At 42.7% G+C, this 18561-nt stretch overlaps 1 protein-coding gene across 1 annotated transcript; it reads left to right on the forward strand.

The window, feature by feature from the left end:
* Positions 1 to 466: 466 nt before the first annotated feature.
* Positions 467 to 8351, forward strand: LOC101620861 (schlafen family member 14). The gene is made up of 4 exons (XM_004685031.1): positions 467 to 1526; positions 3315 to 3443; positions 4222 to 4936; positions 7517 to 8351. The coding sequence occupies exons 1-4, from the start codon at positions 467 to 469 to the stop codon at positions 8349 to 8351; spliced, it is 2739 nt and encodes a 912-aa protein (XP_004685088.1).
* Positions 8352 to 18561: the final 10210 nt, after the last annotated feature.

Here is an 18561-nt window from a genome sequence, read left to right on the forward strand (position 1 = left end):
AACCTGTTGTGCCACCAGGAAGGGCCCCCAAATTATATTCTTAATTTTCCATCTTTCTTCCTCCCACCTTCAAATTATAAATTAGAGCATCATCTGATTCCTAATAACTTGCTTTGGCTTTTATGCCAACCTGTACCTTATATATCTGGGCTTACTGTGGGTACTCCTTCATTTAAAATGAAAAATAGCTAAAAATTTCAGCAATATAAATTTTCCATTATGGCAAAATATTAAGCATCTATCCTGTTTATGCTGGAAGAGCTCAGGATGTTGACTAAGTTCTTAGAAAATAGTGGTATCGAAACTTGTTTACAATGTAAAAATGTATCTCTAATAATTCATAGTTTTGAGAAAAATATTGTATTTGTTTTAAATTATAATGTGTTAATGTAGAACAAACTTTCTGTCCTCATGACTTACGGGAACCCCTTTCTGTTATTTTTGGGAATAGAGAGGGGCTGTGGCAATGGAGAGTGTTAAGACTGACAACGAGATGGTCTATCCTGAGATCATTGTGGAAGTGGGCAGAGTCACTTTTGGAGAAGAGAACAGGAGGAAGATGAGCAATAGCTATTTGAAAAGAAGTGAGAATTCCAAAATCATCCAGGCTACATGTGCACTGTTAAATTCTGGAGGGGGTGTGATCAAAGCAGAGATTGACGATAAGACCTACAGTTATGGATACCATGGGCTGGGGCAGGATCTGGAAACATCTTTTCAAAAGCTCCTTCCCTCTGGGTCACAGAAATACCTTGACTACATGCAGCACAGGCACTATCTCCTGATTTTTGTGAAGTCATGGACCCCAGATGTTCTCAGCCTCCCCCTAAAGATTTGCAGCTTGCGCTCCAATTTGTATCAGAGGGCTGTGACTTCTGCTATCAACCTGAGTGCCAGCAGTGCCCTGGAGCTTCTCAGAGAAAAGCAGTCTAGAGCCCAGAGAGGAAGGTCAACAGTGAGGGCACTGGAGTCTCAGAAAGTTCTTGACAGAGGCATTCAGGAAGAGGAAGGTATGAGAATGTCTGCCACAGAATTCTTTAAAAGGGACAGACTCACATATAAGGAGAAACTCAGCTTTACCGAATCAACACATGTGGAGTTTAAAAGGTTCACCACCAAAAAGATTGTGCCTCGGATTAGAGAGATGCTGCCTCATTACATTTCTGCATTTGCCAACACGGATGGGGGATATCTAATTATTGGGGTGGATGATAAAAGCAAGGAAGTGTTTGGATGTAAGAGCGAAAAAGTGAGCCCTGACGTATTAAAAAATGTAATCAAAAACTGCATAGAAAAACTGCCTATATTCCACTTTTGCTGTGAAAAGCCAAAGGTGAATTTCACTACCAAGATACTGAATGTGTACCAAAGAGATGTTCTGTACGGGTACGTCTGCGTGGTTCAAGTGGAGCCTTTCTGCTGTGTGGTATTCACAGAGGCCCCAGATTCCTGGATCATCAAGGATGGGTCTGTCTCAAGGCTGACAACTGAGCAGTGGGTGACCAAGATGCTGGATATTCAACCAGGTAAAGAGGAAGTAAAGACATTAGTCTTCAGGGAGGAACCCCTCTTCTGCCTCTGACAGATATTTTAATTTGCATAGGAACTGGGATGTAGGCCAGAGGTGCAGGAGGGTGAGAGGATTTACAGGAGACAGAGCGGGGAGCAGAACAGATGGATCTACTGAGGGGAGCAGCAGGCGAGACAGGAGAAGTCTGTTTCCCCAAATGTGGGTTAGCTCCCTAACGTGGAGATGGAGGCCATAGCAGTGATAGCACTGAGACTTAACCCCTAGGCACCAGGGAGGCGCCTAGTAAATTATTATTATTATTTTTTAAAGATTTATTTATTTATTCGTACAGAACTGGGGTACAGGCCAGAGAGGCGGAGGGTGAGAGGATTCACCAGAGACAGAGAGGGGAGCAGAACAGGCAGATCGAAGAAGTACACTGCTGAGGGGAGCAGCGGGCGGGTCAGGAGAGGTCTGCCACGCCATGTGGTCACCTCCGGGGCAGGCGGGGATAGAACCCATGTGGAAGTGGCTTAAGCTTCTTTGTGGTGTGCTTTCACCCGCTGCGCCACCAGGGAGGGCCAGCCTAGTAAATTATTTTAAAGAACAAAACTCTTACAACTAAAGACAACAACTTACAACTGTTCTCCCACTACTGGGTTCTTTCTCTAATGTTTTTCATCCCAAAGACTCAGAACATGAACTCTTGGAGGTCAAAAAATGCTTGGATGTTATTCTATTTGGGGGAAAGTTATAATATGCCACCTTGCTATGAGTTAGTGAAAATTCCCTTGTATATATTGTGAAGGCCTGTTGGAAAAAATGTGGCAGGCTCATAGTGCTAGTCTAAAGCACTCACTTATACTCTCAGCTAGACATATTTCAGAGAAGCATTGTTTAAGAAGGGCTCTCGACTAATTCTTTCAAGAGAAACCTGCTGGAATTTGAATTGTTTTAGCCAATGTCTTCAACATGGGCACCACCAAGTGGGGGGAAACTTGCCAGATGAGATGGGAGGGGCGCCCAGTGTTTGCACTGCCCTTACAGTTCTGCTTCGAATTCAGCCCTGGTGATTTGTAATCAAATCAGAAAAGAAAAGACTTGCGGCTACAATAAAGTTTATAACTTGCCTTCATGGTCAATATGTTTCAAATTTGATAATAGAAGCTTGGATCACAACATGTGTGGTTTTATCTGATCATTCCCTTGTTCTAAATTTGAGTCTCTCTCTCTCTCTCTCTTTCACACACACACATAAGAAAGAGTCACACAGAGAGAGAGGAGTGAAAGAGAGAAAGAATAAGTGAGAGAAGAGAGAGAGAAGAGAGAGTGAGAGAGATTCACTTATCCCATTTATACCTTAAGTGGGAACTTAAACAACAATCATAGTATTAAAAAATACTGTACTTGGTGGGAAGCCCATGGGGATTACAACTGAGATGGGAAAAGGCACAAAATTATGTAAAAATAAAATATCATATTATAAAAAATATAGACTATACTTAACCCTCTTGGACTCCCCCTGGAAGCCGTTTCCTTTTAGAGATGACTTGGAACTGGAATATTAGAGTTAGAAGGAACCTTAGAAATCACCAGAAGAGAGAAGTGCAATGATGAGCCGAAGATGAGTCACAGTGTGACTCAGAGGCTGCTTCCTTTCATGACAGCTGTGAGCTGTTGGAGACTTAGAAAATGTGAGAGTGCCTCAAGCACGATGCATGCCTGTCTCCAGGAGAAAAAGCAAGGAAAGAGTTCTCTTACTTTTTCTTTTTTGTCTGAACCAAATTTGCATATGTTTGTTTAGCCCCTTCCAGTTCCATCACAAACTATAGCTTTCCCTTGATTTCACCGACTTCCTCTGCACCAAGAAGCCCATCATATCCCACAAAAGTCCTGGAATTTAAGGGAGATCTTCAGCAACGTTTGCTTCCAGGTATTCCTTTTTTATTTCAGCTAGGGGAACTATTTTCTAAAATGAACTTGGAAGGAATATGTAGCAATTAGTCCAAAACTTTCTCTTTAAAGACATAACGAATGGTTCTGAAATAATGTGACTTTTCTGTTTCCCAGCATCAAATCCATGCTGCACTTCAGTATGCTTTGGGGCTGCCTGTCAGATCGCTCTTGTTCTCAGAATTAGAGAATCTAGAGAATTCCTAAATTCTCAAAAAACAAAAACAAACCAAAAAAAAAAAAAACTGCCCCTGGCTTTCCAATGCAATGGATTCTTTCTAAAACATAGTTTCTCAACCTCTGTCCTACTGATAATTCCCTGCTGAGCAAGGGCTGTCCTATGAAGGCTGTAACAATCAGAATAATTCCAGACATTGCCAAGTGGCTCCAGGGGTCCCAAATTGTCATGTGTTAGAAATCACTGATCACCAAAAAGGTATGTTTCCATCCCCCCACAAAAAAAAAAAAAAAACTGAACAGGAAGGAATACCCTCCATTAATAGTAGACCACCTGGGATTGAGGAGAGGGAGCTTGTGTTCTGTGAAGACTCCTCCCAGGTCTCCTTCTCCTGTAGGAGAACTGCAGAAACTAGCCCTTCACAGCCCTGGTCTGAGAGGAGGGGATGGTTTTTTTTTGTTTGTTTGTTTGTTTTGCAGACATTTTACCATGTTAGACTCATTCTTCCTTAGACGCTGCAGGATTACTGATGATGTTTTTGCAAATTGTAGTAACTGACTTCTATTCCTTGAATTTTCAGTGACACAGGACAAGATTCAATTTAAACCAGAATTCTTCTGTAAGAAGCTTTTTACAGATTATAGAGAACTGGAGGAATTGATGAAGAAGCAGATATATCCTTATTCTCGGGGGATTATGCTATTTTCTAGAAGTTGGGCTAGTGATCTCGGCTTACAGAAGGAGCAGACTGTTCTGTGTGATGCTCTCCTTATAGCACCTAGCACCCCCCTGGTCCTCTATACAATCTTAACAGGCCCCGCTACGACTGGTCACCATGAGTATGTCCAAAACGTTGCTCGTCAGTTAAAGCAAAAACTGGGAACTGTTGGCGGCTACACAGGGAAAGTGTGTGTTATTCCAAAGCTGATACACCTGCGCAGCACACAGCCTACACCCCACAAAACCCCAGTGCATTATCCCCAGTCCTACAGGCTTGCTGGTGAGGATGAAATGGAAGGTGTGCTGCAGGCCCTCGTTGTGGTCTTGCTGGGCTCGAGATCTCTTCTGAGTGACCAACTGGGCTGTGAATTCTTCAACTTGCTCATAGCAGAGCAGTGTGAGTTGCTCTCCGGGAGCCTCCAGGAGACACGAGAATTGTTTGTCTACTGCTTTCCAGGAACCAGGAGGACAGCCCTCGCTGTGAGGGTCATGGAGAAGATTAAGGACTTGTTCCACTGCAAGTCAAAGGAGATCCTCTATGTCTGTGAAAGTGACTGCTTGAAGAATTATGTGGCGTAAGAGTTTTACTAAACAAAAGAAACACATTTAGTCATCTTTTCAACCGTGCCATTACTTTGTTGATTTAGTTTGAGATTTTGTCATGCCTTGGCTGTGAAAGTGCAAGAGCCGAAACTCTACACACATTTCCAAGGGATCAGATATTTGGGCCACAACTGGTCACTTTTAGGCAATGAAGTACCTGCCTGGGTGAAGCCACTCTGGTCTTTCTGGTTTTCTGGATTAAAGTTTAAACTTCTCATTGTAACTTTAAATTTATGTAGCTAAAAATGTTTTTTTTCTACAATCTGTATCCTTAAATTTAAGAAAAGTTAAGATAAACCTACCTTGTTTTAAATGCTTTTTGTTATTACGGCTCTAAAGACATGGAGTATATTTCAGTTAACCAGACATCCTACCTAGGGGAACTTGAATGTAAACGCCATTTGATCTTGCTTATAAATTATTTTTCATTTGTTTGACTTTTTCTGAATCAAGAATTTAAGAAGACATGCTAATTTGCTTTTGACTTAAATCGTTAATATTTAATTTAGTACAGGAATTTAAAAAAGATTTTATTTTTGTGTCGAAGAACTGGAGTGTGGGCCAGAGTACTGGTGTTGAGAAGATTCACCCATGACAGAGTGGGGGCAGATATACTGAAATACACTGCTGAGGGGGAGCAGCAGGTGAGACAGGAGAGTTCTGCTGCACTATATGTGAGTTAGCTCCCTGGTCTGGGATCCAACTCAGACCATAGCAATGACAGTGCTGAGACTTAACCCCTATACCACCAGGGAGGCATGGTTTTTACATAATTCAGCAAATGAAGGTAATATCATTTTGACTTAGGTTATTTATTCAGCAGAACTTCTTGCTCATCATTTCTATGCTAGATACTGTGTGAATGTAGTGTTAGAAGGGGAAAACATTAAAAAAACTACATTAAACCCCAGTAAAGGAGACAAAAACAATAAGCAGTGTGAGTGTTGTATAATTAGCATGACCATTAAAATATGCTTATTTTAACTTAAACTAGAGGCTGGTCATCAAATAGTCCCCAGCAAAGGAGCTCTTTGGGCATACTTTCATGAAGTCAGAAGTAGAAGTAAACAAAATTAGGGTTTTAAAGTCATAGGACATACAGATGCTCAGGTATAGAAAACTAGAGAACCAGAAGGATAGGTCTAACAGAGCAGTTGAGGGAGCGTGGGTGTGTGCCAGGTGCAATGGTTGGAAAGGAGCTAGATGCCAGATGATGAAAGACCTCGTACACAGCTAAGGCCTGTGTTGTTTATTATGTTTTATAGTAAGTTTAAAACATTCCAATTACAAAGAAAATTCAATTCAACAATTATCTGTTGAAGCTGTAATATGAATTGAATACAGAGATGGATAAGAATCAGTGCATTTTTTTATTCAGGAAGCCCACACCGTCCAAATTGGACTATGATTATGATTCAAGGTAAATGAGAAAAGAAGTCCCAGGACTGCATGTGGAATGTCTGTAGAAATGAATGAGAGTAGTTGGATCCAAATTAGATGAGGCAAGAAATACTAAAATTTGTTAAAATTACATATATAAATATATATGTATATTTATATGGAAAAGTGTATATATTCTTAAAGCAAACTTGGTTGTTTCTTGTCACCTCTAATTTGTTCTCCCTCCTTTGGTGTGCTAAGTTGTGCTATACAGGAACAGTGCCAAGTATACAGGGTAGAAGCTCCAGAGAGGCAGAGTTCTATAGACTTGCTACCCTACTTGGCAGGTCATGAAACTCAGCAACAGCTTGAAATTTTCCATATAAAAATCTAAACAGACTTTTCTAGTTTTGTATTACAAGCAAGTGGGGGAGATAAGACTTGCTCTAGAGGAGTCTGCATTAACCCATACTTCTTTTGCATATAAAAATTATGACTGTTCTCTAGTTCTGAAAAGGATAAAAAGAAATGGTAGTAACAAATATAAATGACTTGAGATTTCATCTAGCAATAAGGAGATCATCTTTAGGGGTTGTCAAGCAGCAGAAGTCTACTACTAATGGAAATATGTTTAAAAATCTCTTCTTTGGGGCCCTCGCTGGTGGCACAATGGGTTAAAGCACAGCACTATGAAACTGTCCACAGCCACTGCAGTACAAGTTCAATTCCCTGCCAGGGAGCTGACCCACATGGAGCAGCAGACCTCTCCTATCTTGCCTGCTGCTCCCCTCAGCAGTGTATTTCAGTGGATCTGCCTGTTCTGCTCCCCACTCTGTATCTGGTGAATCCTCTTGCCTCCTATACTTCTAGCCTGTATCCAGTTCTTGTATGAATATATAAATAAACCTTTTTTTAAAAAAATCTCCTCTTTGGGTTAATTTCAAGTTTCACCAGCAGATATAACCAGATAAGCTCCAGAAGTAGGGTTTGCAGTTGTGTATTCTGTCTGCCAAGTAATCTGTAAGTAGAGCAGTTCAGAAGTATTCAGAACACTACTGAATCATTAAATCCAAATGTGTATTAACCTCTGACTCCAGCCCAGAGAGGATTGAATGTATGATATTCCAGTTGTTTATATACCTGAAATCCTGTTCTCTCTTTCATCCTTACAGCCAACAAACAACTTGCCAAGCAGTGACCAGGAAAAACTTCATGCAATGGGAGTTCCGAAAGATTAAACATGTAGTGATGGATGAGATAGAGAATTTCCGCAGTAACTATGGTGATTGGTTCCTGAAGGCTAGGAGCATCACCCACCCAAAGGTGAGGGGCACTGCAAGTGAAAACCTCCACCATGGGATTTTCTGGCTTTTTTTGGACCCTTTCCAAGTCCATCATGCAGATGTCAATGGCCTTCCTGCTCCATCTGCACAGTTTCCTCGAAAAGTAGTCACCAATGGGATCCACTGTGCTCTGGAAATAGCAATGGTCATGAAAAAAGAAATGATGAGGATCAAAGATAAACCTCCCAGCCACATGTCTCTAGACACACTGGCATTGTTCAGGGAAGCTGCCTACGAGGAAGCAGTGTGTGCCCAGGCTCTGCCTGGGGTGTGCGAGATCCAGTCCAACTTGACAACAGAACAAATCACAAAATATGTGGCGGAAAGATGTCACAGTCTGTTCCAATGTGGATATCTGCCCAAAGATATAGCAATTCTGTGCAGGAGAAGGGAAGACCGAAGGCGCTATGAACTTGCACTGCTAACAGCAATGGAATTCATTGAGATCCCCGGAGCAACAGAAGTTGTGTTCAGCCAGGCTGATGGTGTTTTGGGCAGTCACATCATCTTAGACAGTAGTGAGCAGTTTTCAGGCCTGGAGAGAAATGTTGTGTTTGCACTTAGTCCAGAATGTGCCCTGTCAGAGGAAGCTCATAAACTCTGTTTTGCCTCAAAAGCCATCAAACATCTCTACCTGCTTTATGAAAAGAGGGCAGGCTTCTGAAAAGTATTTCAAAACAACCCAGAAAGCCAAAAAGAGCAGAGTCCCTTCTCCCAGTCATATGGCAGCTGGCTACTCCTTTTCACAAATACAAGTGAGAAGTTCAAGGCATGGTCAGTATGACCACAGAATGTTTCTTGGGACTGACCTGTCCACTCTGTTTGCTGTGTCACACTTCGCTGTCCTTTTCTCAGTCTGCTTCATCTCCTACCTGTGAATTACAATGAATTTATAAGTTGGTCCCTTGCCTCTAGTTTTCTGAGTCCATTCTAGTGTTCATTCTGTCAGAGAAGTATTCTCAAATAGAAAACTGATTTGGGATACTCCCTCCTAATGCCTCTCATCTTCAAGCTAACTCAATTTTCAAAGCTTTCCATGATACCCCTGACTTCGTCTCCTGAGAACTCTCTTACTCTGCTTCCTTCTCCCGATGTTTCTAACACACTCAGCCTTGCTGGCTGGGTTGGGGGTGGGGATGGGGTGTCTTCCAGACACCTTCTATCTCTAGGCTGGCTCTTTGGTTGGCACTTCCTACTGGCTGGCTCTCAAGCTTTATAGGACTAGAACTTGATCTCCCCTTTGCACCAAGTCTGGATTATTTTCTTGACTAGATGCTTGTTAGGCTAAAAAAGATCAATGTATAGATGAAAATGCCATTTTGTTAACTGAGTATTATAGAAATAAGTGGGTCTAATGTTCTTGAGATCAGTACCTTCAATAGTAACACAGGACGCCAAGTTACATAAACATAGCTTTTCAGCCAGGAGATTTGGTAATCTGATTCAAATGTATCAAGTCTTCAGGCTATGTTAGACTATTGAAATCATCTCAAGATTAGGGGATATTTCCACCCCAGGGACTAGACAGGTCAGGTTTGCAAGAGAAAGAAAAGGTAGAATCGTAAGGGTGTCTAGTTCCATATTCTCTGACTCAGAAGAAAAAAATTTTTTTCTCCTAGTTTCAAAACTTTCCAGGTTGATCACTAAGCTTTCCCTAGCTCCCCCAACACACAATTTTTTGTTACATTCATTCTCTACAAGTTAACACATCCATCTAAACTAGAAACCGCTTGCCCTCTGCTGCTGGCTTGGAAAGTAGTCTATAATGGGGCTATGCACATCCTTCATAGCTTTCATTATGATTTGTTATTTAAAAAATAAGATTTATGTATTTATGCATACAGCACTGGGGTATAGGCCAGATGTGTGGGGGGTGAGAGGGTTCACCAGAGACAGAGTGGGGAACAGAACAGGTGGATTGACAGAAAAACACTGCATAGGGGAGCAGTGGGCGAGACAGGAGAGGTCTGCTGCACCATGTGGGTCAGCTCCCTGGCTGGGGATCGAATTCGTGCTGCATTGGCTGCAGATTGCTTCGCAGTGCTGTGCTTAAACCTATTGTGCCACCAGGGAGGACCCATGATTTGTTATGAATTTATAACACACATCTGAGAATTAGCAGGGAGTTTGGGTGATAGCGGAACCTTCATGCCTTCCCTACACATTCCTGGCTACTGGCTGTTTATCAAATGACATGGATATTTAGAGAGTTCCAGAGATTGTTTTTACTCTGAACCTTCCTTACCCACAGGGGAAGAAGGAAACTTAAGCCACATTTAGTGTTTCTTCTTGACAGAGGCAACGCGATTTTCAAATAAGAGAGGTCATTTTCAATTTTTTTTGTTTGTTTCTTCTTTCATTATCAACTAAATGGAAATGAAGAATGAGGAATTAGGATATAGCCCCTTTCTCTTAATATTGTTTACTACTTCAGATTTATCTCAAGCCATTTGCATTTAAAGTCCAAATTAACCCTGCATTAGTCAGGGAAGGTTTTCTTCGTTGCCAAAATACACAGGTTGGAAGAGGCATGTGGCAGGGATGAGTGTGTGTGTGTGCGTGTGCGTGTGTGCATGTGTGTGTGTGTGTGTGTGTGTGAGGGGGTCTTGTAAGGGAAGCAGGGGCTACCTTCCAAGTCTTCCAGATATAATAAATAAACCACGTCTATCAATGGATAATGCCTCAAAACAACTCTATAGCTGCAATCTTCTCTCCTCTGTCACATTTGACTGTAGCCAATGTATATTTAAGTGTCAGACATTGTACAAAATGTTTTACATACATTTTATCTTTTATCCTCCCAGCAACTGTTTTTTTTTTTAATTTTATTTATACATATAAGAACTGGGATACAGGCCAGAGGTACAGGAGGTAAGAGAATTCATCAGAGACAGAAAGGGGAACAGAACAGGTGGATTGACAGAAATACACTGCTGAGGGAAGCAGCAAGTGAGACAGGAGAGGTCTGCTGTGCCATGTGGGTCAGCTACCTGGCCAGGGATCAAACTCATACTGCAATGGCTGGTGATAGCTTGATAGTGCCAAGACTTTAACCCCTGTGCCACTAGGAGTGCCCCCTGCCAGCAACTTTTGAATGATGTATAGCAGCCCAGCAAAGTAAGGTAGGTGGTCACATCCAGGGGATGTGTCCTAGAGTCAGAGTGACCCTGTCTTTGAATTTTAGTTCTATTCTCAATTGACTGGATGACCTCAGGCAAATCAGTTTCCCCTTTAAGACTCAGTTTTCTCATCAGTAAATTTGAGATATGTTCATGTCTATTTATGGCTTCAGATAAAGATGAAGATCAAAATAAAAAATACATTTAACTAGAAAGCCTGTCATGTGCAAAGTTATTCATAGACTCAGGTCCTTATTAGTTTTCTTTAACACTTATTTTATTTATTTATACATATAAGAGCTGGGGTGTAGGCCAAAGATGTGGGAGGGACTAAAGGTTTCACCAGAGACAGAGTGGGGAGAAGAACAGGTGGATCTACCGAAATACACTGCTGAGGGGAAGCAGCCGGTGAGACAGGAGAGGTCTGCTATGCCCTGTGGGTCAGCTCACCCCCCTGTGGAGACCCCACCCCCAACCCCCACTGCCTGATAGTGCTGAGACTTAACCCCTGAGCTACCAGGGAGGCCTGGTCCTTATTAATTTTAATTTATAGTTGATGAAGCTAAGCCTGAAAAAACAATACCTGTGCTAAATCACAGAGTAAGTTTTGACCCACGTCTGCCTGACCCCAAAATCCATTTTAACCTCTATGCTCTTCTGCCTCCCTGTACATCAGTGTTTGAGGCATGAATCTCCACGTTGACAGTAACTGATTTGATACTGAGACTAGGAAATGTTTGGAATATTTATCACATTAGTGTTTAAAGTGTTTCTGCAAAATCATTATCTAAACTAAAACTAAATGATGGACAGCAGAAATGTTTAGAGAAAAACATTTCTCACACCAAAATCCTTCAAGTATGTACCTTTCATTGCAAGCTCTATATGACATGATAAAAAGATTAAAAACTAGAAAATGAGCAACAACCATCTCCAGTCTTACCAGCACATCACAGCTGTTTTCATTTTTGTTTATTCATTTCCAGGGTCAGTCCACTGCAGACCTAATTTAGCAGCATTGTAATCATAGCGTACACTCCATTTTGTATCCTGTGTGGGTCGATTGTTCTGGAGGCTCCTTCCCACTGGGCAGTCTCCCTAAGCTACCAGCTACACGACAGACATCTCCGTGTTGCAACCTAGGGAGGGAGCCTCTCAGTGCAGCGGGGCCTTCAGGCTCCGCATGCCTAAACTCAGGCCTGAGAGAAGAGGGCAAAGGGCAAGTAAACCATGCAAAAGCTCTTCTCCAAACTATGCAAAAGAGGATATAGGGGTGCAGTGCCGCCATTTTAGGGAAGTCAGAAACAGAAACACAGTTGGTCCAGAAACTTCTTCCATCGCATCCCAGCAGGTCCCTGTGAGGAGCTGTTTTCAGCAGGTGGCTGTGCACTTCTGAGGCTGCCAGTTGCAGTGCACACCTCAGGTTGGAAGTCAATATCCCTCTGCTTGTGCAAAGGCACCCAAACAGGATCTTCCAAATTTGCCTGATACAATCACTTGGTAGGTCATTGCACTCTCAGCTCCTTGATCCCCTCTAAGTTCTAGGGCAGAGGACTGAGGCTGTCACTTAGAGATCATCTGGAAAACTTTGTGCTGAGTGTTGAAATGGGTGGGACTGGTGCTGAGATGAGAGGAAGAAACCCACCCACTACTCAGAGTGCTACCCAGGAATGGCCAGAACTTTCATCTTTCTGAATTGTGGGGCACCTACATACTTGGGTGGGGTTCAGAATCAGTTGAAATAAAGTTCAAATATGGCCTCAGGGATTCAGCTCTGATTTGGGCAGGTTAACACATCACTTTTATGTAAAATGGAAATCATAACAACAAAATTTAAAAGTTTTGTTTCGGATGTTTGCTACAAAGAACCAAAACATGAACAATCAATAGCTGTTAAACCACTGCTAAATTGTCAGGGCCTGGAAAACTGGTCACTTACTGACTAGGAAAAGTTACTTTAACAACATTGTTACTTAACTTCCCTTAAACTGAGTTTCTTCTTGGGGGTAAGGGGGTACAATGAAATGCTTAGCACATTTAGCATATCACAAACTGCTCAATGAACCTTGTCTATTCAGATATCCCCTGGACTCTTTGCTGGTTTTTCCGACATTTTTCAAGTATGATTTGTTTAAAGAGTTATTTTTATTTATTTATGCATAGAAGAACTGGGGTGTAGGCCAGAGATATGAGGGGTGAGAGGATTCACCAGAGACAGGGTGGGGAGCAGAAACAGGCAGATCTATTGAAATCCACTGCAGAGGGGATCAGTGGGCCAGACAGGAGAGGTCTGCTGTGCCATGTGGGTCAGCTCCCTGGCCTGGGTTGAAGTCAGCCATAGTTGCTGGCCATAGCTTGATAGGGCTGAGACTTAACCCCTCTGCCACCAGGGAGACCCTCAAGTATAATTTTTTTTTAAATGTTGTATATCCTGGGCAATTTGTTTGTAATATTTTTCTGCAATCAGGTAATTAATTACACACCTGTTTGTCACATGAGGGCAAAGTTTTGAAGTGATAATACTAACCATATTGAACCAGATTTGGTACAAACTAGATTTGTTTTACCAAACAATATTGATATAACAATCAATATTGATATAACAATCCACCATGAGAAGTGAGCCAAGATATTGATATTGTGTGATGGAAGATAGGAAATGGAAGTCCACTAGTTCCTTAAGCTGGTTGACAACACAGTTTCCTGGGACTCTTAAGAAAACATAGATTCGTTGTTTTATTCTGCATGCCTGGGAAGGAACTCTACAATCTTTGTATTTAAAAAAATCATACTGAAAGTTATGAGGAGCATCCAAGATTGAGATTGACTTATGGTATCACAAACTCAGTTCCCTCTACGGTATGACAAATTTTCTCACAGTTAAAATCATTGCTAAATTCATACTGTAGCAATTCTCACAATCTATAAGGATGGGCACCCCAAATAAGCCAAATAAAAGACCAAACCACATCTCAGGGGGCTGTGACTTGTGTTATAAAGAAAAACAATGGATCAAAATAGTGACTAGAGGAAACAGTCAGAATAGTAACAATATTAGCAGCTCAATAAGTAAAAGAACAAATCCTGCAGACACTTCTTTTTTTTTTTCCCTAAAGATTTATTTATTCATACAGAATTGGGGTACAAGCCAGAGTCACAGAGGCAGTGAGAGGCTTCACCAGAGACAGAGTGGGGAGCAGAACAGGCAGATCAATGATGTACATTGCTGAGGGGAGCAGCGGTTGGGTCAGGAGACATCTATGGCACCATGTGGGTCACCTACTGGGCTGGGGATCCAACTCACACTGAAGCTACTGTGACCAGCTGCTGCCAGCTTGCAGTACTGCGTCCTAACCCATTGTGCCACCAGGGAGGGCACCCCTGCAGACATTACAACTGACCTTTTATTTTTTCTTAAAGATTTATTTAATTATGCATACAGAACTGTGGTATAGGCCAAAGGTACAGGGGTGATGAGAAGATTCACCAGAGACAGAGTGGGGAGCAGAACAGGCTGACTGACAAGTACACTTCTGAGGGGAGCAGCAGGCAGGTCAGAAGAGGTCTGCGGCACCACATAGGTCACCTCTGAGGTGGAAATCAAACTCATGCTGAAGTGGCTTTAGCTTCTTAGTGCTGTGTGCTTTAATCTGCTGTGCCACCAGGGAGGGCCTTTTTATTTTAACTGCTCAGATTACAGAAGTTACTAGAAAAATTAAATGAGAAAATGAATGAGATGCATTGATTTGCTCCCAATCCAGGTTTAATATTGCTTTCTTATTTTATTAAGTATTTCATGACCCAGATTTGTACAAAATAACAATTCCTTCTACTACCTACCCCATCTTTTGCCTCTCCAATTCCACTTGCCAGAAGGAAATCTTTAATAATAACTTGGTAGTAGCCAAAGGAATTTTTCTGTAGGTTCATTCTCCAAGAGGTTTATTCTTCCAATTTTTCTCCAGCTTTATTGATATGCAATTGATACATAACACTGTGTAAATTTATCGTGCACAAGATATCAATTCAATCTATTTTATCTTTTATAAAGTGATTAACATAACATTAATTAACACCTTCATCCACTAGAGAATTACCTTTTCTTTTGTTTCTTTTTGCCATGAGAAGATTTAAGATCTGCTCTTGGCCACTGAAAGAGTCTCCCATGAGGGTCACTGGGACGCCTGGACACTAATGTCCCAGGTAGTGCTTTCTACACTGCTGCGGAAGGGCCCTTTCTCTGAAGAATGAATACTGCAGCCTTTCTAGGCCCAGGGGCATTACAGTCAACAGGAATCTTTCCCATAGGGCAGTCAAGTCATGTGGCTGTGCCACCTCTTCCTGAACAGAAGGGAAAGCTCATTTGCAGCTGATCACCAAGGAATTCTTTCATTTCTTTTATCCCAAAACCTAAATACAAAAATGGTTAAAAGCTAACATGTATTTGTAAATCACTTGCGCAAACAAGTTGAACAAAGTTGGGATCAAGGTTGAGAGAACCTTTTAAACAGCTTTTAAAGTTTTGTTTTGTTCTGTTGCTATGATTTTGATACACACCAAGAAGTTTTTTCTTTTTTCCTTTCACATGCACTAATGGACTATTTTCCACTTATGGCTGTCATATTGGACATTCATGGACAATGTTGGTGACTGACTGTACTCTAAAATCTGTGCCACCAAAGATATGGTGGTATGAAAATCAAAAGGGGGGAATTGTAACAGGTACAGGTTTCATGGACTCCGCCCCTACTCCAGATGCTGGAACTCCAAATCCCATCAGTACCAAGAAGCACTCAGGGACGTGAGGGCGGAGCTGAGCAGCCAGGTTGGGATAAAACCGGACATGTGGGCTCTGGGGGGACCTGGTGGTTCGCAGCTGATCGTTTTGGCGCTCAATCGGTTTTCAGCGTGCCAGTGGAGTCCACGTCAGCAGAACTGGTAGGACATCCTAGTTAACCTGTGTTTCTCTCCTTCTTTCCCTGGGTTATTCCTTTACTTTTCTCCTTATAAATAAATCCATTATTTAACCTTTTGAGTGTGTCCATAATACGATTGAATCGTAAGCGCACGGGTGAAGACCCACAGACAGGCAACCCAATTCACATTGGGGTGCCCTGTAACAGATTGTCACAGGACCCCAAGTGCTCAGAATGAGGCTGATCTTGTATTTTCTATCCAAGTAAATATCTGTAACTACTCCAGACCACTTCTCTGTTTTATTAGCTATCAGTGATAATCTGTGAAGTGGGTGCTGAGATTTTTTTTTAAGATTTATTTATTTATTCATACAGAACTGGAGTACAGGCCAGAGACTCGGAGGGTGAGAGGATTCACCAGAGACAGAGCGGGGAGCAGAACAGGCAGATCAAGGAAGTACACTGCTGAGGGGAGCAGCGGGCGGGTCAGGAGAGGTCTGCCACGCCAAGTGGACTCCTCCGGGGCAGGCGGGAATCGAACTCATGTGGAAGTGGTTTAAGCTTCTCAGTGCAGTGCTTTAACCCGCTGCGCCACCAGGGAGGGCCGGTGCTGAGATTTTTTTTCAGAGTCAGATTTATTCAGAAAAAGACACCTGCATAGATGGGAGTGTGAGGGGGTGGGGAGCTGTCCTAAGATGCTTTATTTTCTTGTGCATTGATTACCCCAGTGCTAATTATTTCTCCTGCCCTGAGACAACTCCTCACCGGAGGAAACTATACAGTAGTTAACAGATAACGCAGTCGAAGCCCGCTGGGGCGCGGGCGGACCAGGTACGATCCACGCCAGCAGCAGCGCAGAGTCCCGCCAAGGATGGGATACTCAGAGGGCTCAGAAATTCAAATCACCCGGCAGAAATCTGGCACTGTGCCACAGGCGTTTGCTGTGGCTGGCAGAACAAATCAGACAGCAGATTCTTTTTCTAAAACAGGTTCACCGGACCCTGCAGCCACCACCGAACCCCACGGCTGAAGGGGGCTTTCTGAGAACCCCCACTCCAGCCCAGAGGCGGAACCAACCAACCCATTCCCGACCGGAAGCAGCCCTAGGAACAAAACTGCGACTCAGTATTTTGCCCTGTTTCCAAGACCCCATCCCAGGGCGGAGGAATCTGGGGCGATTCAGGTGAGAACGCAGGGTGCAGCTGGAGTCAGAGCCCGCCCCGCCACCCCTCCCGAGCAGGCTGGGGAAGGTCGGGCAAAAGGTCGGGAGTGAGCTGCTTAACCCATTGGCGCCCGCGGGGCCCGACGGCTGTCCGGGGCTAGAACTGCTCTTTACTCCTTTAAGGAATTTCATTTTGGTCAAACTGTAATTTACACAAGAGGTGACAGCGTGAGGGGCAGAAGGACGAAGGAGGGTAGGAAACAGAAAAAAAAAATTAACAATGTCGGAAATAATCTGGAAGTATGGCGCTTGCGCATTTTTCTATTGGTCAGTTCACTGCTCGCGCTGATACACGTCGTGGGAAGTGGCGCCAAGCGCTCATAGAAAGCGCGGGAGGCAGCGCGTGGTGGAACAGCTGCCCGGGCTTTTGAACTTGAGAGCTTCTGGGTTCCTTTGCTCAGAGCGTCTGGGCTCCTTTGTTCAGATCCTCAGAAACCCCGTTTCTCTCTTGCGGAGGGCCCTCGTCAGGCCCAGTCCTCCAGAGGCCGTGACTTTAGAAGTCCTGGAACTCAGACACCTTTGCATCACTGCACTGCCTGGAAGACCCAGCTTGCTTGCTCAGATTGAAAGGCTAGTCGCCAAAAAGGTGGGTTTTGGAAGGTCAAGGAAAGCAGTTTGAGGAACTGTGGTGGGCTGAGGAGGGGAGCCAGGAAGACACTAATCATCGGGGCCAGTTTTATGGGGTTCCAGAACTTGGGGGAATTGTCAAGTGTGAAAACAAGTTCTGCAAGTTATTACATTAGTCGTGTAACCAGCCACTGTAAATTATTGCCCTTCAGAAGCTAGAAAGCGGAGTTAGAATTGCCATGGACTATTTTTAATCTTTTTTTTATTGAGGTAACATGGGTTTACAATATTATCTATGTTTCAGGTACACAGCGTTATAAATCAACACTATAAACTACACTATGTTCCCCTCCGAAGTGTAGTTTCTATCTGTCACGTACAGTTTTGCTCAGAGCGTCTGGGCTCCTTTGCTCAGATCCTCAGAAACCCTGTTTCTCTCTTGCCAAGGGCCCTAGTCCGGCCCTGTTTCTTCCTTCCCATCTAGTAACCGCTATTGCCTGAATATAGTCACAAGTTTAGTTTTGTTTTGTTCATTACTTTAGTTTCTGTTGCCATGGCAGTTTCGTTTCACATATGAGTGCAATCAGTGTTTGTCTTTTCCATATGATTTCTAGAGGACTAAAATCCTCTAGTTCATTTATCTCTTTGAATTAGTGTTTTCATATTAAGGCAAATACCCAGAAATGGGACAACTAGATCATATGAAATTTCTATTTTTAATTTTTTCAGGCTTCTTCAAACTGTTTTCCTTCTCTTCACATCCTCTCTAACATCAGCTATTTCTTTTTTATAACAGTGATTCTCATGGGTGGGTAGTGATAGCTACCCACCCATGAGACTTCCTGTTATTCAATAAGAGATGGTAAACATCTTTTCATGTGCCTGTTGAGTTTCTATATGTCTTCTTTGGAGAAGTGTCTATTCAGATTTTCTGCTTATCTTTAAATCAGGTTCTTTGACTTTTTCTTTTTGCTGTTGAGTGATTTGAGGCCTTCATATATTTTGCATATTACCTCCTTTGAAGGATGTATGATATATAAATATCCTTTA

Source organism: Condylura cristata, unplaced genomic scaffold, assembly GCF_000260355.1.
Source record: "Condylura cristata isolate star-nosed mole 26May11 unplaced genomic scaffold, ConCri1.0 scaffold00017, whole genome shotgun sequence".
NCBI classification, from domain to species: domain Eukaryota; kingdom Metazoa; phylum Chordata; class Mammalia; order Eulipotyphla; family Talpidae; genus Condylura; species Condylura cristata.

What these genes read in the sequence shown, in the direction of transcription:
- LOC101620861 (XM_004685031.1), top strand. Translation starts at nt 467, where the DNA reads ATGGAGAGTGTTAAGACTGACAACGAGATGGTCTATCCTGAGATCATT. An exon ending in GATGCTGGATATTCAACCAG is followed by an intron (nt 1,527 to 3,314) that starts GTAAAGAGGAAG and finishes ATGTTTGTTTAG; the next exon opens with CCCCTTCCAGTTCCATCACA. An exon ending in TCAGCAACGTTTGCTTCCAG is followed by an intron (nt 3,444 to 4,221) that starts GTATTCCTTTTT and finishes TTGAATTTTCAG; the next exon opens with TGACACAGGACAAGATTCAA.